This window comes from Squalius cephalus (genome assembly GCF_949319135.1).
Source record: "Squalius cephalus genome assembly, chromosome: 24".
NCBI classification, from domain to species: domain Eukaryota; kingdom Metazoa; phylum Chordata; class Actinopteri; order Cypriniformes; family Leuciscidae; genus Squalius; species Squalius cephalus.
The window spans coordinates 20,541,076-20,568,654 of NC_137145.1; the positions used below are offsets into that span (position 1 = coordinate 20,541,076).

The window sequence follows — 27,579 nt, forward strand, 5'->3', positions numbered from 1 at the left end:
CTAAAAAAGTTCAAATGTGATTTCTGTAATGCACAAGATGAAACTACTGTACACCTGTTTTGGGACTGTAACTACACCAGAATGTTTTGGAAGAGCTTTTGCAGGTATATTATTGATTTTGTGTACCCTTGTTTTTCTTTATTTTGGAAATATGTTATATTTGGTTTTATTAATACGGAGAAAACCTTTGAGAAAGAATTTTACTTTATAAATCTATTACTTCTCCTAGCAAAATTTCATATTCATAAATGTAAATTTTCCAATCATAAGCCATTATTCAAAGTTTTTCTCAAAGAATTTCATCAATACCTTCAAACGCTTTCTGTTTCAGAGAAGACCAAAGCAAGGAAAACATTGTCTTGTTGTGCTCTCTTCAAAATCCCCCTTTAAATTTTGTCGCATTTTCTTATCCTACCATGCTCTAATTGATTGTATCTCCTATTTGCTTATCTTTTCTTGTATTATTATAATTATTGTACAATTTTTTTTTTTTATTTTTTTTTTTTTATCTCCTCTGGTATATGTTCCGGTTTTTGTTTTCATATTATATTATTTGTTGACTTTTTTATGTTAATCTAATAAAAAAATAAAATAAAATAAAAACCTCTTGAAAAAAGCACTAACTGGTTTGCAAATCTTAAGGATGATTCAAGAAATGTACCTAAGAGGAAAGCTGTACTCGAGTCATTTAGACGTGACTGTGAGTCTCCAGCACGCTATGCGGCGCTGTCCAACTCCATATTATAAACCCGAAGAAGCAACTATACGCTTAGTTCAGAAAACAGTGCAAATGTTGCATTATTTATGGAAGATTTATGTTAAACTATGCATCGTCAGTTTATAAACGAATATCTACTCTCTACCTTATTGTCTTACAATTGGAAAACGTCTTTGCAAAGCGTCCTCAGGGTTGGAAGAAATGCGTCACGCGACTTGTAAACAAAAAGCAGAATGACAGACTGTCATGAGTTTGATTGTGCTTCTTCATTTCCAAGCACTTTAAGTGTTATTTGAAACTTGTTCATGCATATCATGTCGATTGGAAGAATAGAGCAATAAAAATGAAGTTCTGCAGACTGCTTCACCACTGGACATTTTTCTGCATGTAGATGTGTGTGTGATTGTACAACTGAAGACTACAATGACAGTGACCATGAAGGCTAACAAGTCCTTCAAACTTGTGGTGCACAAAAAAGGATTCGGAGGAAGTGGTGAGAATATTCTTAATATGTAATATATATTCTTGATACATAACAACTGAATTGGTTTTAGTTTATTACGCTGGCTTGTGTTTTTGCATACATCTCTTTACACTCATTGTTTCTCCACAGAGGATGAGTTGATAATGAATCCTAAAGTCTTTCCTCATGTTAAACTGGGGGATTTTGTTGAGATTGCACATCCAAGTGATGAGTACAGGTGAGAGGAGCTTTCTGGTGATTTCAGGTCAATTTCACTGAAATACACTGGCGGTCAAAGTTTGGGGTTGTGAAGATTTGTATAACGTTTTTTTAAAATAAGTGTCTCATGCTCACCAAGGCTGCATTCATTTGATAAAAAATACAGTAAAAAAAGCAATATTGTTAAATATTATTACAACGTAAAATGACTGTTTTCTATTTTAAAATGCCATTTGTCCCTGTGATCAAAGCTGTATTTTCACCATAATTTCTCCAGTCTTCAGTGTCACATGATCCTCCGATTTGATGCTCAAGAAACATTTCTCATCTGTGATAAAAAACAAAACAAAAAATAATAATAATAAATGATTTCTGAAGGATCATGTGACACTGAAGACTGGAGTAATGATGCTGAAAATCCAGATTTAACATCACAGGAATACATTTTTAAATATATTCAAATAGAAAACAATTGTTTTAAATTGTAATAATTCACAATATTATCACATTTGTGATCAAATAAATGCAGCCGTGGTAAGTGTGTAAGAGACTTCTTTAAAAAAAAACTATAATTATTCCAAACTTTTGACCGCCAATCCCTAGAGAAAAGTCCCATTTAATCCTAAAATCGTCAAAAAAAAACTATAATACGTCATATTTTGGTCAACTAAAAACTGAAACCTGAAATGAAACTGCACTGTGAAAAAATCTATTATTTTGTCTAAGCATTTCTTTGATTGTCTTGTATCATGCACTATTGAATATAGTATTGTACAGTAGTATATTTCCTGATAATACTGTATTCTTGTATTCTTGTACTCTTTGTCTTAGTCCTCTGCTGCTGCAGGTCAAGAGTTTAAAAGAAGACCTGCAGAAAGGTGAATTTTAAATTATTCGTGTAATTTTCTGTACTAGTAACTATTAATCAGCTGCATCTCAGTGTTCATTTTTCCACCAACAGAAACTATCAGTGTAGATCAGACAGTGGCTCAAGCCTTCAAGCTTCGCGCCTACCAGGACGTCATCATCAATATTGTAGATCCAAAGGTATTTTATACAGAAGTACTCTTTAATGCACAATGTCCTACAATTTATTTACAGAATATATTCACAATATTGCACAGCTTCTCATACCCTATTACCTAAATGCTCCATTTGAAATTGAACAGGATGTGACTTTGGATCTGGTGGAGCTCACCTTCAAAGATCAGTATATTGGACGAGGAGACATGTGGAGACTGAAGAAGAGCTTAGTGAGTAGAATCTGCATGAAATGTTCATGTTTGATGCCTCACGGTGGTCTTTATGTCTCCATGATGTTCTTTCAGGTGAGCACATGTGCGTATGTGACACAGAAAGTAGAGTTTGCAGGAATCAGGTAACAACATCCATTATTACAAGCTGTCTGGAATATTCCAATGTGATTATCTCATAAAACATACACAACTGTTCAAGAGTTTGGGGTCAGCAAGATTTTTTAAAAGAAATGAGTACTTTTATTCAGCAAGGACACATTAAATTGATCAAAAGTTGCCAATGTTTCAAAACATTTCGATTTCAAATAAATGCTGTTCTTTTGAACTTTCATCAAAGAATCCTGAAATAAATCGAATCATGACAAAAACGGTTTGAACATTGATAATAAGAAGAAATTAAGCAAATCCGCATATTAGAATGATTTCTGAAGGATCATGTGACTGAAGACTGGAGTAATGATGCTGAAAATTCAGCTTTACCATCACAGAAATAAATTACATTTTAAAATATATGAATGAAGGAATGAATGAATGAGGCATTTATATAGCACTTTCATATGTACCACTGTACACCCAAAGCGCTGTACAATCATATCAGGGGATCTCTCCTCAACCACCTCATTACAATATTACATTATATTACATTATATAATAGAAAACAGATATTTTAAATGGTAATAATATTTCACAATATTACTGTTTTTATTATATTTTTGATCAAATAAATGGAGCCTTGTTGAGCTAATATTAATATTATTAATATTAACATTTTACAAATCCCAAACTTTTGATCTGTAGTATATGTTTAACTAAAAAAATAATGGTTTTATCATGATTTCAGGGCCCAGGCCAGTGAATTGTGGGTTAAAGGAGAGAAGGTCACTTGTGGCTACATTAGTGAAGATACAAGGGTGAGAATGTCTCTTTGGAAATGCAATTAGTGTTATCACTTTTTTTCACATGCCGTTTTTTCCACCTAGGTTGTTTTTCGATCCACCTCTGCGATGGTTTATATATTCATTCAAATGAGTTGTGAGATGTGGGACTTTGATATCTATGGTAAAGAGAATTTTTTTTTACCATTATGTGTATATGAAGAATAAATCTGTTATTTAAAATCATATAAGCTGCTGTCTTAATCCACAGGTGATCTTTACTTTGAGAAAGCCGTCAATGGTTTCCTCTCCGACCTGTTTGCCAAATGGAAAGTGAGTGTCAACTCCATCATTGACCAGTAATAATGTTAAAGCTGCTTATATCACTCAATGCATTGGCATTATGGCATTTTGTTAACGTGTAACTAATTTTAGGAGAAGAACTGCAGTCATGAGGTTACAGTAGTGCTGTTCTCTCGAACCTTCTACTTGGCCAAATCACTGGGTAAATGTTTCATATTTAAAACACTGCCTGGATCATATAATTTGAATAATAATAATCGATTATGTCTCTTTCTTCATGTAGAAGAGTTCCCAGAGATGCAAAGAGCTTCAGTCCGACAAGACCATGATGGGCGGTATTATGAGGATTTCTACAGGTCTGGAAGTTCATTAAGCAGTAGTTCACCCAAAAATGAAAATTCTGTCATCAATTACTCACCCTCATGTCGTTCCTAACCTGTAAGACTCGTTCATCTTCAGAACACAAATGAAGATATTTTTAATAACTCTGAGCCAGTTCTGTACTCTCCATTGACTGTCTACGTAACTACCACTTTGACGCTTCAAAAAGTTCATAAATAGATTGTAAAACTAACACCGTGTCCTAGCCAGATGCGACGCCGCAACACACGATAAAAGGTATCTTTTCCATGTTAATCAGAGTTTTTGTCCTAACTAGACAAGATGGCGACATGCGATGATTCTATTTTAGAAACGGTTTCTATTTTTCTGCTACGTCGCGGCTGCAACGACAACACAAACAATAATGATAATCTGAGGTACTGTTTGTGTTTCATTCATTGTTAAAAGCGTTTAATGGGAGTTTGAATATCATTTTGTGTCTCTTTTATAGCCGTACTGAAATCAACAGATTTCAACAGATCTTCAAAATAAATAAAAGGAAACAAGAATGTTTAAGCTGTCAACTCGTTGAGAACAGACCAGTGTATTCTATGGCAAAGATTTTTCTCAATATGTATTTTTAATGATGTTAAAATGGTGTAGTATTCATAAATTTGATTATGTACACTACTTATCCATTTCATTGTGAGGGCAGGGAGCTTGCAAAACGAGCTTGCCCACATGCTCTCCTGATTGGCTGGGATTTTTGATTGACTTTATCGCTTCTCATAGTCGCGTCGCATCTGGTGTGAACAGACAAATTGTTTGTTGATGGAATCTTATCGTATCACGTGTGGTTAGGACACTGTGTAATCCATATGAATCGAGCAGTTTAGTCCAAATTTTCTGAAGAGACTCGATCGCTTTGTATGATGAACAGATTGAATTTAGATTTTTATTCACATATAAACATTGATAATTGGACATAAACGGAAGCTCAACCGAACATGCTGGTGAGAGCAAACCTCATTGGTTCTTGCTGAAGCTCAAAACACGTGAATGAACCTCATTGGTTCTTGCTGAAGCTCAAAACACGTGAATGAACCTCATTGGTTGCTGAAGCTCAAAATACGAGAATGAACCTCATTGGTTCTTGCTTGAAACTCAAACGTGCTGCGTAACACATGAGAATGAAACTCATTGGTTCTCGCACGTCAAGCAAACACGCTTGCGTTTACCACAACTGATGTGTGAGTTGATGAATGTTTATATGTGAATAAAAGTCAAATTAAATCTGTTCATTATAAAGCAATTGTGTCTTCAGAAAATTTGGACTAAACCGCTCAATTCACATTTACAATCTCTTTATGAACTTTTTGAAGCATCAAAGTGGTAGTTGCGTAGACTGTCAATGCAGGGACACAAATCTCTCAGATTTCAACAAAAAAGATCTTCATTTATTTTCTGAAAATGAACAAAAGTCTTACGGGTTTGGAATGACACGAGGATGAGTAATTAATGCCAGAATTTTCATATTTGGGTTAACTAACCCTTTAAGACTTGCTGCTTTGTACTGGTTTAAGCAGCAGTCCTTATTTTTATTCTCTTCCAGGGTGGTGGCCCAAAATGAAAGACGTGATGAGTGGACGTCTCTGCTCATCACCATTAAGAAGCTTTTCATACAGTATCCTGTACTGGTGCGTCTTAAAGTAGCAGGTGCGTATGTATATCCAATCCTGGTTTATTTAACCATTCAAAAGTTTGGGGTTGTAAAGATTTTTTTTTTTATAATTTTGAAAGAAGTCTCTTAAGGCCTGTGTATACTTCATTTTCACAGTTGAGTGCAAAGCATACTCCTTTGCAGTGAGCGTGGAAAGATGTGTGTTATGAATATGGCATTATTGCAATTCTGTGAACTCAAGCAGATTTACAGACACATTTTTGTTCATGTCTCATTATTGCAGATGGATATCCATGTGGGCATAATTCCACTTCTGCTCAGGGAAATTATCTGGAAGCTATAAACTTGTCTTTCAACGGTTTGTAGTTGTGTATTTAGTCCATTGTCTTTTCCCACGGCAGTTCAGTAGAGCTGTTTGTCCTGATTTCATTGGTCTCTTTCAGTCTTTGATAAGCACTACATCAACCGTAACTTTGATCGTACGGGTCAGATGTCGGTGGTCATTACTCCAGGAGTAGGCGTGTTCGAGGTGGACCGCTTGCTCATGATACTCACCAAACAGCGCATGATCGACAATGGTCAGTGAGTGCATTGTACAATCGCTGTTTGTCTTGTAGAACTGCGGCGGATGCTAATGGTACGGTATCTTCCTAACAGGCATCGGTGTAGATCTGGTATGCATGGGAGAGCAGCCTCTCCACGCTGTTCCACTCTTCAAGGTTAGCAAACGCCATATTAGGTTGGCATTTGAGCATTAAATCAGATATGAATGTTTTAATACTTGTGAATAGGGTGAGAATTATTATTTTTGTTTGTATCATTTGTGTTAGTTACATAACCGCTCAGTGCACGGAGACTCCAGAATTGGCGATGACTACAACCTGCCTCACTGGATCAACCATAGGTGAGATTTGAGAGTTGTTGCTACAGTACCAGCTACTGAGTGGTTGCTAGGGTGTACTGGGTGGTTGCTTACTGGCCCAATTTATCCTTTTTTGAGTGTCATTGATATGGGCTGGTGTCCCTCCACCCATTTTTTTCTATAGAATTATAATGTGTATATATATATATATATATATATATATATATATATATATATATATATATATATATATATATTATAGTAAAATAATAATGTATTTTATTAAAGGAGAACTCCGGTCAATTTTAACATTGAGCTCATTTTTTTGTACATTTGGAGTGCTGTCAATACAGAGAACAACGACAAAAATCGGTGTTGCCTACACCGTGTTATTTTTAAAATTTGCACCCTGTTGACTTCAATGGGGCAAGTACTAAACCTGCTTTTAGCCTCTTAACATCCTTGATGTGTCATTACAAGTGCACAGAAAATGTGAGTGATTCCTTCTGAGTGAACACGAGTGAGTCTGACTGCAGTAGATGTGAAAGATATGTATAAAAATGATGTTATTTAAGCCAGCGCAAATACCTGTGTTTACATCCTGTTTTTCGGTTGAAGTCCAAAGTAGTCGATTGCCGAGTTCACACGCATAGGTTTAATACCTATGATCACGCGCGTGAACTCTGCAATCGACTACTTTGGACTTCAACCGAAAAACAGGATGTAAACAAAGGTATTTGCGCTGGCTTAAATAACATCATTTTTATACATATCTTTCACATCTACTGCAGTCAGATTCACCCGTGTGTTCACTCTGAAGGAATCACTCACATTTTCTGTGCACTTGTAATGACACATCAAGGATGTTAAGAGGCTAAAAGCAGGTTTAGTACTTGCCCCATTGAAGTCAACAGGGTGCAAATTTTAAAAATAGAATAACTCGGTGTTGGCAACACCGATTTTTGTCGTTGTTCTCTGTATTGACAGCACTCCAAATGTACAAAAAAATGAGCTCAATGTTAAAATTGACCGGAGTTCTCCTTTAAAACATTATATTGATTATTATTATTTTAACGAATATCATACAACCAATATTTTCAGTAAGTGATTTCTGAGAAACACTGTTAATATTTGAAATCTTCATTGCTCCGCCCCCAAAGGGCCTGAACGTGCAATGCAAGTGTGTATATTTCTTTATCGTAGCTGAAGCGAAGTAAAATAATGCATGAAAAATAATACAAAGATGGCGAACGACAGGGAAGAACAAAAAATGAACATGCAGTACACGGGTATGTAGACAAGCAAGAGTTTGTTGTTGCCAGCAGCACACCAGCTCCAGACAAACAATGACATTCGTCCTGTTCCTAAATCTAACATTACAAAAACAGCAAAACCAATGCTACTCGCGTATGGAGCAGAAACAACGTAACCTCTGTGTTTGTTTCCAGGCCTTCCCGGTTAGGTCTCTCTTTTCTAATATTAATGCGGGTCGTAAAGCTCTTTCCTGATCATAACCCTTCATTTTCCAGTGATATTCTTATGAGCTTTTCTCTTTTGTAATGTCTCTCAGCCATCTCTCTTTCTATTGTCTTTCTTCAAAAACTCCTCCCCCATCATGAATCGTCCATTCAATCGCCCCCTACTACTGACTGGCTACGAGTGTGTTGTTCTAAATTAATTGTTATATTTTCATTACATTTTAAAAGATTGATTAAGTTGTTAAAGTTTTATGAATTAATTAGATTGGACACTAGTTGATTAAATTAATATTGTGATAATATTTTTGTCCATGTTACCCAGCCCTAGCATTAAAGATTCACAGGTTAATGTCGATGAACTTAGTATAATAAATATGTATTTTACAGCTTTTACACATCAAAGAGCCAGAACTCATGCAGCTGTTTTACACCACGGATCAAGCTGGCTGGAAAGAAGGTTAGAAATATCACACTTACACTGACAACACCTTGTGACTTTGTAATCTTGTTATTATAAGAATGACTTAATGCTTGTAAACCTGCTAATGAAGCTGCAGTCACTCTGATGCCTTTTCATTTGAAGGCTCAAGCTGAAAAAGCCAGAAGCAGCAAAGAACATTGTAAGTAATTTGCGTCACTTGTAGCTTGTAAATGGGTGTGCTGTGAATTGACTGACCTGGATTTGTCTTGCTCAGCTCTTGGTTCTCCAAAAGATGCTGAGAACAGCCTTCCAATCCAGGTGGATTATGATGCGTACGATGCTCAGGTCTTCAGACTTCCTGGGCCCTCAAGAGCCCAGAGGTCAACCAACTTCAGGTACATTAAACGGATAAAAATCCTGTCGTTTTTCATATTTGACCACTTCCTCCATTTATATGGCAGTTTATACGTTTAGCCTGTGATCATGTGTGTCAGGTCGAGTCGGGAGAGGGAGTCAGCCAGCAGGAAAAGCTGGGGCTCATCTGATGTCGGTGGAGGCGTAATGGGCAGCTCTCCCCCAGCCAGGCCTACTGGACCAGATGAACAGAGGAGCCTGACGTCAGATGACAGTTTGGGACACATCTCCAACATCCTGCTCATCCCACGCCCGTCTCAGGGCCAATACGAGGTCAGCAGCTCCCTGGGGTACACCAGCTGCACAAGAGGTACAGAACCATTCAGTGTGCATGTGTTGATGTAGACAGAAACGTCTGGTTGATGTTCACTGCTTCTCGTCTCGCTTGTCTTTGCAGAATTGCTGGAAAAGATGGTAGAATCCCAGAGGGACTTCAGTGCTCCGGGCCGCTTCACGGTGGGCAGTGCTGAGTCCACCCTGCATGTACGGCCAGGCGGTTACACGCCCCAGAGGGCCCTCATCAACCCGTTCGCCCCCTCACGTATGCCTATGAAACTCACCTCCAACCGCCGCCGCTGGATGCACACGTTTCCTGTGGGTAAGGGATGCATACAATACTTGCTTTCTGCATACAATACTTGCTCTTATGCAAACTAATGACCACTAAACTGTCACTTGAGTCTATTCTCTACATGTTTATATAATGTTGTATGGCTGTTCAAGGTCCTTCTGGAGAGGCAATCCAGATCCACCATCAGACACGACAGAACATGGCAGAGCTGCAGGGCAGTGAGCAGAGAGACCCGGCTCGTACCTCTGCAGAGTTGCTGGAACTGGCCTATCATGAAGCCACGGGAAGGTCAGTCACACACAGATGAGAGAGAGGATATTTGGAGAGGAAAAATAATGAGAGTCTAATAATGGTGTAAATGTGTGTTATAGCAAGCGGACAGCGTCCCGTTACGTAGGAGAGAATGGACTGTACATCAGCGGAGTTCCTGACAATGTATCTGGAAGTCCAGCAAGTAGCAACAGCACTGGTGCAGAATTTTCACTTACTTAACCTCTTTATTATACAGTGGCCCTAAAAGATATTTAAATACTTTATGATGATATGAATGTCAGAGTGAGTCTTATGAGCTGATTCTTTGTAGTGAATCAAAAATATATAGCACGAGAAGTGTAGTCTGGTTCCCGGACAAATGACTCTTATGAGCCGGTTCTTTGTAGTGAATCAAAAAACATGTAGCGTTGCTGGTGTAATCTGATTCCCAAAAGTATTACTCAGTCATATCATATGAGTTGGTTATTTGTAGCAAATCAGAAATTTGCTACATGAGTGTTGTAGCCACAGACCCAAACAGATGAATCTTGTTATTTTGCAGTGAATCAAAAAATATGCTGCTGATTCTTAAATGACTGATTCTTGAACGAATTTTGTGTACCAGTCCTTTTTAGTTTTTTTTTTTTACACTCCTGAGACTTAAATCTTAACTTAAATCTTAAAAGTTACTATGTATCTATTTCATTAGAATTAAATAAATCACTGTGAATTTAAGTGACAAGTCAAAAGTAACTGTAACAAAGTTCAGGGAAGGAGGAGGAGAATGTTAAACGTAACTTTAATCGTAAAATAAACATAAAAAACAACAAAACAAAAAGAGCGGCAGCGGCCGACTGCGGCATATAAGCATAATAAAAAGTTACGTAAAATTTCCCAGGCTCTCAGCCCCTCTGCTTCATACCACAGTAACGTTAATAAGACTTTAATACATTAGCTTATCCATGAACATGATTTCTGCCTGAGTTTCGTTGGATTGCTTTCCATCGGCTTGTTGAGGAGGTGAACTCCCATGATTTTACGCTCATTCACGGTGCCATCAAGCTACGCCTTTGAATAAGCGAAACTTACTTGCATACTGTGCCTTTAGGAATTGCATTTGTTAATGCACCATTAAAATCCCGAATTCCTCGAGGAAACAGAATTCCTTACGATTTCCACCCCTATAGAACATTCGTACATTTTTAAGTATGAGTACCGAATGCTTTTTGGGGCCACTGTCCTTTTTTCTCATTTCTTTTATTAAATTATCTGGTACGAGTCATTAAATGACTTGCATGTTCTCTGTAAGAGCCAGAGGTTGAGTTGATGTTGTTACTGCTCTTGCTTTTGTAGGAACACCAGTGAACCGTGGTTCCTTTGAGGATTATTCCAGCAGTCTAGATCCGAGTGAGTTCTTCCCCATCAGTGAAGAGACTCAAAAACACAATCGCATCTCCAGTATCCATCCACTTCCACATGAATGATAATTTACCACATATATATATATATAACCTCAGAAATATATATTCATTATCTGCAAATCACACAAACGCATTCATATTTCAAAGGTGATGGGGTTTGGACAGGAATTCTGGGATCTATGGTTGAGTGATTTAAGGTGTTTAAGGCTGGGTTCGCACTTACCTGTGCACTTTTAGGTTTGGAAGTTAAAATCAGTTTTGTCTGTGAGGGAATCACTGTTCTTTATCTTTGTATAAGGTGGTTTGAGTATCTCAAGCCAGTGCGGTAGATCACATCAGTGGAGCTGAGTGGCTGTGTTGTTTATGGGTGGAAGTTTGATGAGTGAAAAAGGTGGTCCTGGTCCAAAACCTCTGGGGGAATTCACTGAATAGTTGCGCCACTTTAGCATCAATATGCCTAAATCTTATTCACACACCATGCACAATACAACACCATTATTGTTTAGATTTTTTTAAGCAACAGATTCACCAACACAATTGTTTACTGAATTGTGATAGGTCTGTTCTTTCTTGAATCGACTGTATTCAACCATCTATTGGTGTCTTTACACTGCAAAGACTTGTGGTGGGGATTTTGATTCATTTCATTGACTCCAATCATCTGAATCTATTTATTGATTTGTTCACTGACTTTTTCTGCAGGTTTTATCATTATGCCAGTAGGTCTTTTTGTGTTATGAGTGAGACCCTCCTTCATAAACACGATGACCCAAATCATTTAGTTCATGAACGAGATGTCTAGTTAAGCTAGCACGTTAATCGGCTAGTGATAATCCCAAAAAAGTATTAAACATTTATTCTATTAGAAAAGGATGTAAACAAAAGAAAATATGTGTGCTGAGTGTAATGCACAGGTGCTAAAACTGACAGCTAAACATCAATATTGGTGGCCGCAATTCATTCTTAGTGAATTCCACCTCGGATTTGTCTGGGATTTCTGGCTTTCTCTCTGCACCATCCCTCCCCTTTCCTGGGGATTCCTCTATTTCCTAAATTCCCCTTTCTGTCTAATCAAGTATCAAACTTCAATTCTCTCCCGCTCACGAGCTTTATAACCCTCAATAAAATCACCAATCACAAGTATGTAGAATGACACTGCTCCACTCAGATTCTCACGCATGCCTTGCCTGAACACTACAGTACTGGTCATCTTTTCTGCCAATTGTGTGTTTGTACAGACGGCCGTTCACACTTATTACTCATCATCAGTGATGTCACGATGCTCACAGTGCCTTTTATTGCATGTTAATTTTGCACGTAGTAGTCACTGTAATTTCAGTTCAATTACAACAATAATGGTAACACACTCCTTTTTCTTTTCCCACTTTCTCTGTCTTTCTTTATCCTCGTTCTGTGTGTTGGTATGTGTCTGTCTGCCTGAAACTGTACACCCTCTCTTCTTCTGTCTCTTTCTCTCTCAACCTGTCTGCTAATTTTCTTTCGGGCCGTATGTGTGAATGTGCTTTGGATGTGGTCTGTTGCGTGTGTGCTGTTCTGTGTTTGTGTGTGTGGTGGGGGTGCCCCTGAAGTCCTGCTGCTGTCTGCCCCTCCGACAGTGCCTAGTTTTTGCTGCACGGTCGGGGTGGACTGGAAGTCCCTCACCACTCCTGCCTGCCTCCCCCTCACGACTGATTACTTTCCCGACCGCCAAACCCTGCAGAACGACTACACAGAGGGCTGCTACGACCTGCTGCCACACACTGACCTGGACAGGTACAAACGCATTGCGTCAAAACATTATGTCTGTCATATTACTTTCAATTATATTTTAGGGGATGCACAATATATATCGGCACTATATTGGTTATCAGCCAATAAGCTTGGTTAAAGTCAGATATTCCCATTATTAATCATGTTTAACTGGAATTACTGCAGGAAAAACAGCATTGCCCAAGACTCTACAGAGAAATCTCCATCAGTCAGGGAATCACAACAAGAAAATTGCACTAAAAGAGCACTCTAGCACCTGCCCACTTATCCAAATTTTAAAATTTATATCTTTCGCAGTGCTTCATTGGATTGTCGTTCATTCCCTCATGAAAGCTGTTACACAGCCTTGTACTTTTGTCTTTTTGTCTGATTTTGTAATACTTTTTTGCTTCAAATCAGTTTGTAATGTTACGTTTCACCTCATACCTGGTTGATTTGGCTCATAGCTTATAACTCTTTAACATAGATTTAAAAAATAAACTAAAAATCCCAATGTGAAAAATTAATACTTCCATTTTTCATTGTCCCTGCTCAAGAAACAATTAAACGTTATGCCAAAAAGTGATTGAAAAATATTTTAAGTGCCCCTATTATGCTGTTTTAAAGGTTCCTAATTTTGTTTTGGAGGTCTCCTGCAACAGGTTTACATGCATCAAAGGTCAAAAGACACTTTAATTTGATCATAATACACACATTTTTCAATGATTCTCAAACGACTCGCCCAAGGATTCAGTCTCTCTAAATCCCTCCTTTCTGCGAGCTACTCTGCTCTGATTGGCCAGAGGGCCCAGTCTGTTCTGATTGGTCGACCGCTTACAGCATGTGTCAGAAACGAAACAGCCATTACCATAACCGAACTTCATCTCCGGAGGCTTCCTAAATCCTCAGCGATTGTACGCACTGACAAGACCGTAACGATGGCGTCAATTTACCATATTAATCTGAGCGTGAGACCGATGATGAAACATTGGAAGATCTAGTTATTCAACCCAAACCTCCATCGCAAGGATGACTTCAGCAGGACGTTTCGCAGTGATGCGCTACTTAGAATTGAGGTACATTATGAGATGTTGCAATAGAGGTGGGCGATATATCGTTTAGACGATAATATCCAAATTGTTGTCTGGACGATATGCAAAATTGGGATATCGAATATTTCATAATTTGTACAATCCGACCCCCCAAACATGAAAAGAGCTGATAGAAGTTAAAGAGAAAACAAATAACGCACACTATAACCTTCTAAACAATTATATGTAGTGATTTTTAATACTGTAGGGCAGTACTATTCCCGGAAGCAACCTCCAAGTGGCCCAGCCCATGGTCCCGTGTCGTCAAAAACGCACATTCATACGTAAATTCGAAATAGTGCGCGCAGAAGCACATGCGCAAAACCGTTTTGGAAAATTATATATTAATTATTTTTATTTTATCATATGTCATTTTACAAAAGGACATTTTACAAACCTACGTTTTGCGCATGTGCTCCCGCACGCACTTTTTCAGTCACAACACAGCAATCAGAGGAGGACGCGCTGAAAACTGTAATGCTGTTCTCTTCCTTCATAACTCGTATTGAGAAGGTTTGAGTTGCAGAGGAATTTGTGACTGTTTCACCTGTTCAACCACATCAAAGTTTCGTAATTAGTAAGTCCGTGCTTTTTCTCTTTTTGTTCTTATGTGCTGAAGGGCCGCTGTGCCTTGGTGAAACGGTGTTTGTATGTGAAGAGCTCTTTTCCAAAACGCCATAAACCTAAAAAGCTGCCTCAAAGAACCAGCAAAAGTAATGATTATGAATATGTAAAATATTGCAATAAGACATTTTAATTGTTTATTAATTTCTGTGTCGGCTGCAAAGATGAAGTTGACGATCTACTATTGACTCGCGATCTTCGCAGTAGGCTAGTGAACGCACCGGAGAAATGCACATTTATTAGGCTACATAGTTTTATTTTATTTTGTTTTGGATGGTTTTGTTTAGAACCAGCTTTCTGTAAATATATTTCACATTTTTTAGGCCTGTGAGGCGAGTAGGCTACGGTTCGGTTCGGTTCATGATGATATCTCCAGTTCAAGCACCTTATGTTGTGATTGCTAGCCTATATTTACTTTTTATGTATTAAATTCAGGAAATTGGTGAATGAAAAATGTATTAAAATTAAGATACAATTAATACAAAACGAAATTCGTTTTAAAGAAAGGCTTTGTGCTTTCTGTTTTGAGTTCTCTGTGAAAGTTTGAAAGTCTTTTAGTGCCGCTTTCCGAGCGCGCGTCCATAATGGAGAACTGTCACGTGATATTGTTTTTTCCTCATAAATGCAAACACGAAAAATAAAAGACAAAAGACTTTTTTAAAAAGACAAACCATCAATTTTTGGAAGAAAATGGATGGATTTATAGCGTTTTGAGGAAAAAAAGGCGTTTTGGGGAAAAAATGGATGGAATTATAGTGTTCTGAAAAAATTATTTTTTTACTTTGAATTATCATCATCAACAATATTGTTTGATTTAATAATCACTGTTGCAAGAGGTGCCTAGTTCCGTTTTTTTTTATTGTTTTATTTTGTAAGTGGAAAAAGTAGGGGCTACCTCAGATTCTGTTTAGTTAGCTCCTTTATTGTTTTTTCTATAGCCTACAATAATAGGTAAAATGCAGCAAGTCAAAAGACCAACTGGACCTTCTTTGCCAGTTTGCATACATTTCTTTGAAGGATGGCAAAAATATCGTCTGAATATCGATATCGAGATATTGGAAAAAAATATCGAGATATTCATTTTTGTCAATATCTCCCACCCCTATGTTGCAATTGTTTTCATCAACAAACCGATGTGTATATTTCTAATTTATTGAAGTGCACGTGTGGGAACTGTATCATTAACTGTATCAATAACAGCGCCTACGTTAGGCAATCCTTAAAAATATTCTTGTTTGCCATAACCCAACCAACCCTGTCAATTTAGGACCGACCCAATACATTTTTTTTTTTCCCTTTTAGTCCGACCGACTTGCCGGTTGTAAACTTGCGTTAAGACCGTTTTTTTTTTTGTTTTTACTCTTCAAACAACTAATACAAATGCAATAAAATGATAGGCCTATTAATTATATTTTAGTAAGTATTGTGAATATAAATTGCCCATAGGCCTACATACAAACGCAGGCTATACGCTCTTTCTTTTAAATAAAAACCCATGGCGTCATCTATGATTATAGGCTGTAGGCTATATGCGAAATGAAACCGAAATCGCGACACTCAGGGCCACGAACCTGTGAGAAGGCAGAATGAGAAGGCAGAATCGCGACATACCCCTTCCAACTCCCAGAGTTATCCTTCCCGTCCAGATCCAATGCTACCACATCTTTACATTACTATTGGGCAATTCCAGCGTTATGGACGTGACATTTGCAGTCAAAACTTGAAATATAAATTATCAGAAAATGCGTTTAATACTAATAAATTAAAACGTCTGTTTATTCATCCATACGCCCTTAATAAAGTCCAGTCGTTAGAAAAAATATCAGTATACACATTTTATATTTAATATGAGGGAAATACACTTGCATTACAGTCCGGACGTGACACAAAAAATCTTTAACTTTTAGGTGGTAAAATATGTTTTAGTAATTCTATGAATTAGCCTACACTGCGCAAACCAAAAGTAATATACCCACCGGATGAAGAAGGGTTGGCTCTCCACAGAACATAATATATTCATTTTATTTTATTTTTCGTGTTCGCATTTATGAGGAACAAACAATGTTACGGACGTGAGCGCTCTGAAAGCGGCACTACAAGACTGCTTTAAAACTTTAACATAGATCTCAAACAGGCATTTAAAACACTAAATATTAAGAATTGGCATATCAAGCAAAATAATATTCGATGATTGATCGAAAATAGTATCTCTCCCCCCACATGCTCACCGGCAAGACACTCCGACATTAAATTTCTCTGTACTGTAGGCTAATAGGCCTATGTGTTGTAGCCCAGTCATTAAAAAACGATTTAGTTTCATATTCATGTTTAAATAAAATAATATTTTTTTTTAAATTTCATGTTGATTATATGAAAAGTGAAAAGCATGAATAAGATAAGATGATCCCGTAAATATCGAGAGACAAATGGAGTGGGCAGACATGATTTTGACCACTTCATTAAGTTTGTTTTTGCAGAAAACCTTTCTTTAAAGTGAATTTCGTTTTGTGTTAATTGTATCTTAATTTTAATCAATTTTTCATCAACCAAGTTCCTGGATTTAATAAATAAGAGGTAGGCTAAATATAGCAGGCAATATGCTATAATCAGGACACGGAGGCGCCAGCGCGTGAACTGGAGCTCGTAGAACCGAAACTCGGCGTATAAGCTACTTGCCTCACAGACCTGAGAAATATATATATATAGAAAGCATAAATGTGTACTTTTAAACAAAACAATTCAAAACAAAAGAAAACAGACTGCTCTCTGCTTATGTAATCCGTATGAAATGTGCATTTCTCTCTGGCGCGTTCACTACTGCGAAGATCACGAGTCAGCGTCGTCAACTTCATCTTTGACACAGAAAACACTTGTTTATTAATAGCCTAAACAATTGAAATGTCTCCTTGATATATTTGACATATTAATAATCATTACTTTTCCCAGTTCTTTGTGACAGCTTTTAGGTGCGTTATTGGCAGCGCACCCTTACATGTTACATGAACACGAATACATATATTAAATGTATATATATATATATATATATATATATATATATATATATATATATATATATATATAATCAAATAACAATTAGAAAACCTGTATAAACTGAACACCAAAGAATAATATTAACTATTGAGCGGTGGTGACGTGTTCATGTAACATGTTCATGTCATGTAACATGTTATTTTATTTTTTTATCAAAATTTCTAATTTTTTTCTCTCGACACCTCTTTAACTTGGTACGAAGTTCTGGAAAACTGTCAGTGAAGTCCCGATATGCAAATTTGTTTAAATTCATACCTACATAATCACCATGACCAAAATTGTACTTTTTTTTTTTTTTTACATTGAATCTTGAAAAAAAAAATAGGCCGACCCCTTTTTTTTTTTTGGGCTGTTACGGCAAACCAAAATATTTTTAAGGATGGCCTTAACCGAGCACTAACATGAATGACTAATGTAACATTAAAGTTTGTAAAAACAATCTTGCTCCGTCCTTTATCTTTACTAAAATTAGTAAGAACAACAGACAATCTGCATTAATGGACACAGTTTCAGATAATAGAGGGCCCGCAGTTGATTTGCGGAAGTATTTCAGTAGGACGTGAGTTAGCCGTAGAACTACACAATATAAAACACAAAACTACGTATTTTGAACACCCGGTAGAAAATATATACATCAATAATGAATCATACTTACAGGTTGTGATTCTGATGAGAAATTTGGCCCAAATAAAGTGGGTACTATCCTATCTTTAATGGATAAGCATTTTGTAAATCCCATTTAGACCTCACGAAGATTTGAGAAGCGGTCATCAAAAGGTTATTCTGCTGTTGTATCGCTGTGGTGATTTTAACCTCTGACTCTTCGCAGATCCTTTGGAAGTGTTTACAAAGAGAATTTGCTTTTGCAGAGCAGAAAACAGCAACTTCTCGACATGCACACAACACAAACCAGCTACAGTGTTTGAGGGTGGGTCAAAGCAGACATTGTTCTTGGGCAGCCAATGAAGACCGTAGACGGGCATTATGCAAATGTGTTACGTATGCAGGTCACGGAAGTGAGACTGGAATTCCTGAAGACTCGTTTAGGCGGTTCAGAGTCGATTCTTTCTTTTAGGAGACAATAACTTTATTTATCATGCATTTTCGACTTTACAGCTTTGCAGACTGTTTACATTCACAGATGTTACACACAGTATGAAAGGTAATTTTGGAAAAAGCATAATAGGGACACTTTAAAACTTTGCACTATTTCTAGGTTTCTAATAAACATTACGGTGACTGTATGTGAATTGCATGTGAAAAGCTTTGTAAATACAGTCACACGTTCTTGCTTCTGTTGAACTCAACTTCGCATTCATTATTTGCAATGAAATATTGTATTAAATTAGAAAAATGCTAATTCTCAAGTATTCTTAGACTTTTGAAGCCCACTGTAGATTCGAAACATATTGAATATCTCAGTCCAAAATGTATGTGCTCTCCATCTTATGTAGACGTGACGATGAGTCTCCAGTGATGACGGCCCATCAGGTGTTTGAAGAGTTCATCTGTCAACGACTGATGCAAGGCTACCAGATCATTGTACAGCCAAACAGGAAGCCACAGCCTGCTATAGCCCCGCCCCTCAGCAGCAGCCCCCTTTATTCCAGAGGTACATCCCCTGCTGGACACCTCTCAGCCCTGCATACTAGTTGGTTTATGAAACCTTCCTGTCATAAATCATGCTCCAATGTAATTCAGGTGAGAGATTTGAAAGTCTGCTTTTCAGGGCTGGTGTCTCGGCGTAAACCAGAGGAGGAAGAGAGTCTTTACTGGCTCAGTATGGGGAGAACCTTTCATAAAGTCTGCCTTAAAGATAAGATCATTACCGTTACCCGCTACCTCCCAAAGTCAGTAGAAGCTTTTAGTAATTCAGATTAAGTTCATGAAATATGTTATTCTAGAAATGCCTACAAGTTTGTTTTTGTTTGTCTTTAGGTATCCATATGAATCCACGCAGATTCAGTACAGCTACAATCTGTGCCCTCCGCATGCTGACGCCCACTTCCTGCCATTCTGGGTTGAGTTCAGCCACGAGCGGCTGGAGGAGTACAAATGGAACTACCTGGACCAGTACATCTGCTCTGCCGGCTCAGAGGACTTTAGGCAAGTGGCTTTACTAGCATCACAACTCTGACACAAAACCTATGTACATAGATTCCCACAAGATCCCATTCCTTTCTCTTCCACAGTCTTATTGACTCTTTGAAGTTCTGGCGCACCCGCTTCTTGCTGCTGCCAGCGGGTGGAGCCAGGCGAGTGGCGGATGGTGAGGGTCACTGGGACGTATATGGGGAGGGGGCGGGGGCAGGGCGGGATGGCCTCTCTGGCAATGGGGACTGGTCTCTTTTGGATGGATTTATCCGCTTTTTGGAAGGCCTGAACAGGATTCGTCGGCGCCATCGATCTGATCGTATTATCCGTGTGAGTGCACAGCTACAGGATAAGCACAAATTATTTATTAAAGGGATAAAACCATCCATCTGGGCAATAAAATAACTATTATTATGTTTATTATAGAAAGGAGCTACTATTAAAGGCCTGCAGGTGACAGGGGCCCTTTCATCCTACAACCCGGAGCCTATAGCACCCCCTGTGGGCAAAAAGGGCACCTCTGCCCTTTCTGCACTTCTGGAGCTGGATCAGACACAGAAGTGAGTTGTGCTGGCAAAACAAAGGAAATAAAATACCGCAGTGCACAATCAATGAGAAACAAGTGTTTGTGCGTGCCACGTTTTATCTAGTGCTACATATGGTAAATGTTTTATATAATGCCAGAGATTCCAGGTTTTTCCTAATGCTGGTGAGATGTCTTTGATCTGCAGGAGTTTAGAAGAGCAGCAGCTTGCTGCCCAGCATGGTGGGAAACCATGTGGACCTTTCAGTGAAGCTGCCAGCGTTGCCCTGACAACCACCTATGTCGATAGCCCCCGTAAGGTGAGAGCCCGAGGCAGACCGCCGAAATGGACTAGTTCCTGGCTTCCTGTGTGCATGCTTGTGCTTTTGAGTGGGGAAGAGGCCTATTGCATTTGTACAATATGTATAGCTTGCTGGCTATTTCCTCTTTTTTTGTGGGCTTTTTCGCCTTTGTCTGCTTGGTTTGAAGACTGATCACAGTATTTTGAACAGAATAAAAATGCCACAATAATATATTGTCTTTTAATTGTTAGTTGCATATTGTGTGATCAATTCAATAGAAACATTTTTGATCAATTGACAGCACTACTTTTCATTTGGTTCTTTATGTCTTCCTGTATTCGATTGTCGATATTATATGCAGTGGGTTTATGTTTCTTCCTCTTTCATTGCCTCTTTTGACCTTTGCCTCTTCCTCTTTTATTCCTGCCTTGTTCTTGTTCTGATCTCTGGGGGTCATTTTCTCTCTTTCTGGTGTTTTCCTCCTAATATGCTGACAGGATGCTGCCTTCATTTTGGACTTTATTCGTAGTCCACGTTCCTCCTACATCTGTCACTCTCAGGTCAGTCACTGCCCCCTCTCTGCGAAAGCCGTCTGTCTCTTGCAACTCGCGTGCGTGCGTGCATATAAACCATGTATGCATGTCTGTGTACTTGTCAAACCTCTCACTGGCATTAAAAATGTTAAGGTTTGTGTTTCTATCTAGTGTTTTTATAGTGAGAGTGATAATGAAGAGTCATCCCTGTTTGTTGATGTATACTAATCATCTAAAGAAATATTAGGTTCTTTAGATTTACTTCATTTAACATCTAACCTCTATGAGTTCTTCTGTAGACTGCACCACTCTGGGTTGGCCAGTGGAAAAATGCATGTGCACTTTGCATTTAATCTCTCTTCACATCCTGTTCTCGTTTAGAATACTGCTAATCTCACGTAGCCAGATTTTTGTCTAGCGGCATACAGTAACTGTTCCACATTGCAGCTAATTCTGGCCAGGAGCAGATGGGAAGAGGCCATCTGACCAACATGTAAAGCATTTATCACAGTTTGCTTTTTTTTTAAACATAAATCTAACATTTATGATGTCACGGTAATAGACAAGCATGCAATAAAGTAGCAAATCATTCAAATAATTTTATAGTGATCTTTGGAGAGAAGTTACAAAGACAAAATGAAATATTGAGTGCTCATTGTAGCAACCTGGTCAATATAGCTGGCAGACTGACAAAAACTTACTTTTGGAAATTGTAAAGCAACCAACTAGTCAGATTGGAGCTGGTGGTTTGAACCAGCTCTTGGCATTATACTGTGCAATATTCTTCATAGAGTCTATCATGGGATGTGCTGTCTGATATACTAGAGTACCACAAAGATGCATTCCTGCCAGTCACAGGATACTGATAGCGTGAAGATCTCTCATCATTTTGCACCTTTGTCAATCTTGTGTAGTTCTGTTTTAGACTTGTTTGCATGAAGATAGATAATGTCAGATGTGCTAGTTCCTGTGCAGGAAACACAGGAGTGATGAAGGCACACTGCATTTCAACATTTTATCTGACACATTCTCAATGGGTTCCTCAGCTGCCCGCTGAACAGGTTCCAGCAAATTCCATTGAGGGTGGGCTATCAGACAAAGGAGGAAACCAACCAGGTGAGAGAACATCTGCTATGTCCCAAGCCACAGGAGACCCAACCCCAGGCACAGGTTCAGAGACTGGGTAAGAGAACACCTCACTTTATTCCGACAGTCAGAACATGGCTTCCCATATATTCAACTCAGAATGTTCTATTTTCATGTTGCTTTGCAGGGGGCAGTCAGGGTCCAGTGGTTTGAGTCTTTCCTCATCTTCCACACTAATGGAGATCCTGGAAGCCATTAAGCATCCCACGTGAGAGTCTTTGAATCCTTAATTATTTATCAGTCTTCTATTATGTCACCCATGTGTGATCTAAATTGATTTCCTGTGCTTGTAGCACTGGAGTGCAGCTTTTGCCAGAGCAGCGTGGCCTGCCTCCCAACTGCTTTGTCAGTGCTGAGGTAGTACATTGGCTGGTGAGCACTGTGGAGAATGTCGCCACACAGGGCATTGCAGTAGAAATCATGCAGGTAAAATTGAGAACATTGCAGAAGTCACAGTAGTCTGTGCTTGTATTTAAAAACTTGACTATCTCTGACGCTGCTATAGAAAATGTTGGATGAAGGTCTAATTACTCATGCCTCCGGTGATGCCATGAGAACCTTTGTCTATGGCTTCTACTTTTACCGGATTGTGGACAAAGACAGCGAGAAAGGTAAGAAACGACTTAACTGTCAAGATTACTTTGCTAGGGGTTGCCAAACTGCTGTGGAGTTGGTTGCTGCTAGCCGTTCCTACTGTGTCCAACTGTATCAAGGGACATTCACACTGACAGTGATTTGCAACAACAAAGCAACTAGACGTCTATTTTCAATGAAAAGTGGTGATTTTGGGGACACGAGACAAGTGATCCATAGTGATCTGCCACCTGATACAGTTGGATACCGAGGCAGAGTAGGAACGCCTTCTAAAAATCAGCAGCACAGTTACACTGCAACCTCCAGCAATTTTTAAGCAATGTCAGTGTTGAACAGGGATTGATTCAGGGGGCAGATAACACTGTCTGCAATCCCATTGGAAGCATGACTGTACCTTGGTGCTTCTACGCTCAGTGAAACAGACCTCTTTTCCCTGCAGCCCCTACAACTCAGCTGCCCCCAGCTGGAGCCAACGTATGGTCTGCCGCAGCTTTGGAGGACTTCGCCCTGTTCCAGAGGAAGTGGTTTGAGGTGGCCTTTGTTATGGAGGAACGTCGGCCCTGTGACTTACCGGCCTTCCTGCTACCCTGGTTGCCCAGCCGGCCAGCCTCGTATGCAAGTAGGCATAGTTCCTTCAGCCGCAGCTTCGGAGGACGCAGCCAAGCTGCTGCACTGCTAGGTACACACAGCCGGCTCTGACCCCAGAGCAGCCATGCTCTGCACCTTAAGGCAGCATGCCACACTCGCTCCCCCGAAAGTTCGGGATGGCTAGTGAAGTGAATGAGTCCCACAAAGTCGAATCATTACTAAAGCATTCAGACACCACCCATACCATCTACTAGCTACTAAACAACAATGCACACGTGGAAACTTCCACTACTCAACTAACTTATATAGATGAATGTTGCAAGGACATCACTGTATAACTCTATACAGCACTATATTCTTCTCAGGAAACGCCAAGCTTTTGATTCAGCCCCTTCCATCAAGAATTTTTAACGTATTCAAATCTAATAATCTGACTTTGTGTGACTCTTCCTCATTCTAGGACTGCATGCTGTTGTAGAAAAGTAGTCCCTTAGTTTATCCTATTTATTCCCACTATGCCCAAATCATGTTGATGACATCATGACTCCCTTTTCTAACTGATTGATGTAGACGGTGTTTGCAAATCTGCTATTATAACAAACACAATTAGCCATCAATCAGTGTGACGGTACATGCACTCTCTAAATGCTGTGGTTCTACCCAATTAGGGGACAAATTGTTTTGCAAGCTCTTCAAATCAGAGCATGGACTGATTGCCCCAGTACACCAATCAATCCACTGTTTTAGGTTTGTCATATTGATGTCTTGTACACCAGTAGTGCATGGCGCGGTGAAGTAGTGGCTGTGGTCCAGTAGTGCCGTGGTATGGGTCCTTCCTGCTCTCCTCCATCTGTCCTGTTCCCGCTGGATGAACTGTGTTCCTCCATTGTTCTCAAACCTAAGCAAAGCTATTCTGCCAACCCGTCGCCTTTCTGCTTATTGTGCCGATGCACTCAGCTTTCAGTGTTTTCCTGCCATGGAAGCTTCATACATCTTATTTACCTTTTAATACTTTGCATTATGGAAAATCATCCCTGGTCTGAGAATCATTATTTCAATTCATTCACAATGCTTATTGTCTCAGATGTCATGAACTCGATCACAATTATTCTTCATTGACCCATTTATTATCTTAATGACTCTGTGCCTGACCTCATTGTCATTTCATCCTCTTGGCCATTTCTACTCTTCCTGTCTTTCTCGCTCTGTTTTTACCCCTCCTCTCTCAGCTGCCACAGTTCCAGAGCAGAAAACCGCCACCTTGGACGTTGATGTCAACAATCGCAGTGATCGGACGGAATGGTGCAGTTGCTATTACCATGGCAACTTCTCCCTCAATGCTGCCTTTGAGATCAAGCTGCACTGGATGGCTGTCACTGCAGCTGTACTCTTTGAAATGGTGAGCATAGGATTGACATAGTTGGCTGTGAGGTGATGAGGTGCTGGGTGACATTTTTATAATATCAGGACAATAACTAGAACTAGTATCAAGAAAGGGCACAAACATTACATGTAAGGTTGAGACAAAGTCCTAAAGCACTGCACTCTTCTTTTTCAGGTGCAAGGCTGGCACAGAAAGGCGGCATCTTGCGGATTCCTGCTTGTACCTGTGTTGGAGGTGCCCTTCGCTTTGTCATCGTACCTATATGGTGACCCTCTCCGTGCTCAGTTGTTTATCCCCCTAAACATACAGTGCCTACTAAAGGAGGGATGTGATAACCTGTTTGAGGGTGAGGACAGAAAAAGTAACAGATGTTTCTTGTGATGTTTGTAAAAGTCTCTCAGATCTAGCAAATACATTAGGTCTGTCCCAATTTGCATACTTGTGCGCTATTCTATGCCATTTTATAGTATAAATAGTCCAAGTAGTGTGTTCACATTGAAAATTCTAAAGAAAAAGTGCACTTCAAATACCTGGATGATGCACTTAATTAACTGCAAAAACAAAGTGTGGAATGTCGGACACGTTACTAATAATAAATGAACAAAAATATATAGTGCACTGATATTCTGGGTAATATTCTGTTTTGTATATTTATAATCAACAATTCTATAATTTACCATCTTGGATGGATTGAACTCTTGAACTGATAAATGAACTGTCATTTATTGTTAAGTAGACGTATGATATCCTCCATTACGGCACTGCTTTATTTGTGTAGGGTTTGAGCCAGAGACATACTGGGACAGAATGCAGTTGTTTCAGGAGGCCGTACTCTCCAGGTAAAGAGAGCATATAATGTATTTTTCACTATCACTATTGGTCAGTCTTTGGGTTAGTGAATTGAACAAACTTAAGTTTATTTTTTAGAGTGGTATTATTAGGGTGACCAGATTTCTCAGAGTGGAATATGGGACAGGCACCCCCACCCTTACCCCACCACACACATAAAAGTATCTTATCAACACATGTGTAGGCATATATACTGTATCTGTGTGTTATAGCCTCAGATTTGGTGTGAGCAGAAGAAAATTTCAGATCGTAGCCTACAATTTCTTGATCAATTTCGCAGTGAAGCCAGCTTACCGAAAAAGCCCTTCACTTTATCAGATTCACAACTTTGCTTCACAAAAGATTTTGCTGACACTCAGTGCAGCGTCCACATGTTTTTTTTGTACGCATGCGCGGTGTAATGTCGGCGCTGCCTTTGTGAGCAATGGAAAAACGGGCTCCACAAATGATCTCTATCACTGACACTGGCGTCGGATCCTGCCTTCACTATCGTTATTTGTGATTTGAATGGTAACTTTGGTCTTCAAAATATACTATGACGTGATTGGCTACCTTTGATTTGGCTATTCCCATGTGACAGAAGACTCACTCTATCGCTTAGCAATAAAGACATTTTAAGAAAGATAAAATACGAGACAAGAAGAACATGATTTTTTCATAAGTCGGGACTAAAAATAGAGCTGAAATACAGGACTGTCCCTGGAAAAATGGGACGTCTGGTCACCCTAGGTATTGTCCTGTGTGTTTCATACTGAAACAACTTCCCTTTTTTTCTTTTTTTTTGGAAGATTTGGCTTTGTGCAAGACAAGTTCTCAGCATCAGCTTTTAACTTTCCATCAGAGAATAAACCCCAGTACATCCATGTAACAGGTACATGCTTTTATGAATAATATAAACTTTGTTGGAAATACTATGATAGAAATCTTTCTTGTTACTTTATTCTGTCCATCTCTTTGTCTTGCTCTCTCTATCGCTATCTCTTGGGAACTTTTGATCCAGGTACAGTTTTTCTTCAGCTGCCTTACTCGAAAAGGAAATACTCCAGTGGGCAGCGGCGGCGCCGTAACTCCACCACCTCCGCCAATCAGAGCCTGTTTGGTTCTGAGGAGCGAGTGGGCTACAATTGGGCTTACAATACCATGTTGACCAAAGCCTGGAGAACTGGCGTTCTGGGGGACGAGAAATTGGCCGACCGCCTGCTACGAGATTTCACAGACTTTTGTGCCAACAAGGATAATCGACTGGTGACCTTCTGGGAAAGTTGTGTGGAGAAAATGAATGCCAGTGCCCCTTGAGAAAAGAGAATGGTGGAAAGGCAAAGGATACTTTCAGAGAAAACCGAGACAGTTCGCCTTTGCTTTAAAAGCTAATGTACTGCTGCTATCATTCCCATCATCTATTCAGAGGAAAATAAAGAAACAGCCTCATCATAAAACACTCAAATGTATGAGTCATATGTTTTCAGAGTGTTTGCACATGAACCTGCAATGCTTTGGGCCGTTTTTAATGGGTTTGAGTGAACGACAGGACTTCAGTAAGTTGTACATAACAGGATCAATTTGTTGATTGTTATTGCTAAACCCCATCTTAAAAATGTTACTGACCAATCATACATTAGTAACTGCTGCTATCCATATTATCAGACAAGCTTTTTCAGTTTTCTAATGCAAATCTATGGAAAACTTGTGTTTGGATGGTTTTCAATGGACATTTTGCAGAAACATTGTAAAATGTGTTTGAAATGTGGCAATTATAGAAACAGTTCCATTTACTTCACACTAATTTGATTATTTGT

At 39.0% G+C, this 27,579-nt stretch overlaps 1 protein-coding gene across 7 annotated transcripts; it reads left to right on the plus strand.

The window, feature by feature from the left end:
- Positions 1-725: 725 nt before the first annotated feature.
- depdc5 (DEP domain containing 5, GATOR1 subcomplex subunit) lies at positions 726-27,563 on the plus strand. 7 transcript variants are annotated; one of them, XM_079860853.1, is made up of 42 exons: positions 726-1,211; positions 1,332-1,419; positions 2,232-2,278; positions 2,362-2,447; positions 2,570-2,653; positions 2,729-2,778; positions 3,498-3,567; positions 3,637-3,715; positions 3,803-3,864; positions 3,967-4,036; positions 4,118-4,190; positions 5,768-5,871; positions 6,120-6,194; positions 6,280-6,414; positions 6,494-6,555; positions 6,667-6,740; positions 8,564-8,633; positions 8,760-8,796; positions 8,872-8,992; positions 9,092-9,321; positions 9,409-9,609; positions 9,735-9,870; positions 9,954-10,051; positions 11,188-11,241; positions 12,845-13,028; positions 19,225-19,382; positions 19,500-19,620; positions 19,709-19,876; positions 19,963-20,194; positions 20,291-20,424; positions 20,596-20,707; positions 21,187-21,249; positions 22,269-22,405; positions 22,496-22,576; positions 22,662-22,794; positions 22,874-22,979; positions 23,402-23,641; positions 24,780-24,949; positions 25,109-25,280; positions 25,713-25,773; positions 26,572-26,654; positions 26,784-27,563. In XM_079860853.1, exons 1-42 carry the CDS (start codon positions 1,142-1,144, stop codon positions 27,077-27,079), a joined length of 4,827 nt encoding a protein of 1,608 aa, XP_079716979.1. In that variant the 5' UTR covers positions 726-1,141; the 3' UTR covers positions 27,080-27,563. The 7 variants fall into 7 exon arrangements, with proteins under 7 accessions (XP_079716979.1, XP_079716980.1, XP_079716981.1 ...); XM_079860854.1 differs by having other exon boundaries at positions 12,872-13,028; XM_079860855.1 differs by having other exon boundaries at positions 23,402-23,581; positions 26,784-27,561.
- Positions 27,564-27,579: the final 16 nt, after the last annotated feature.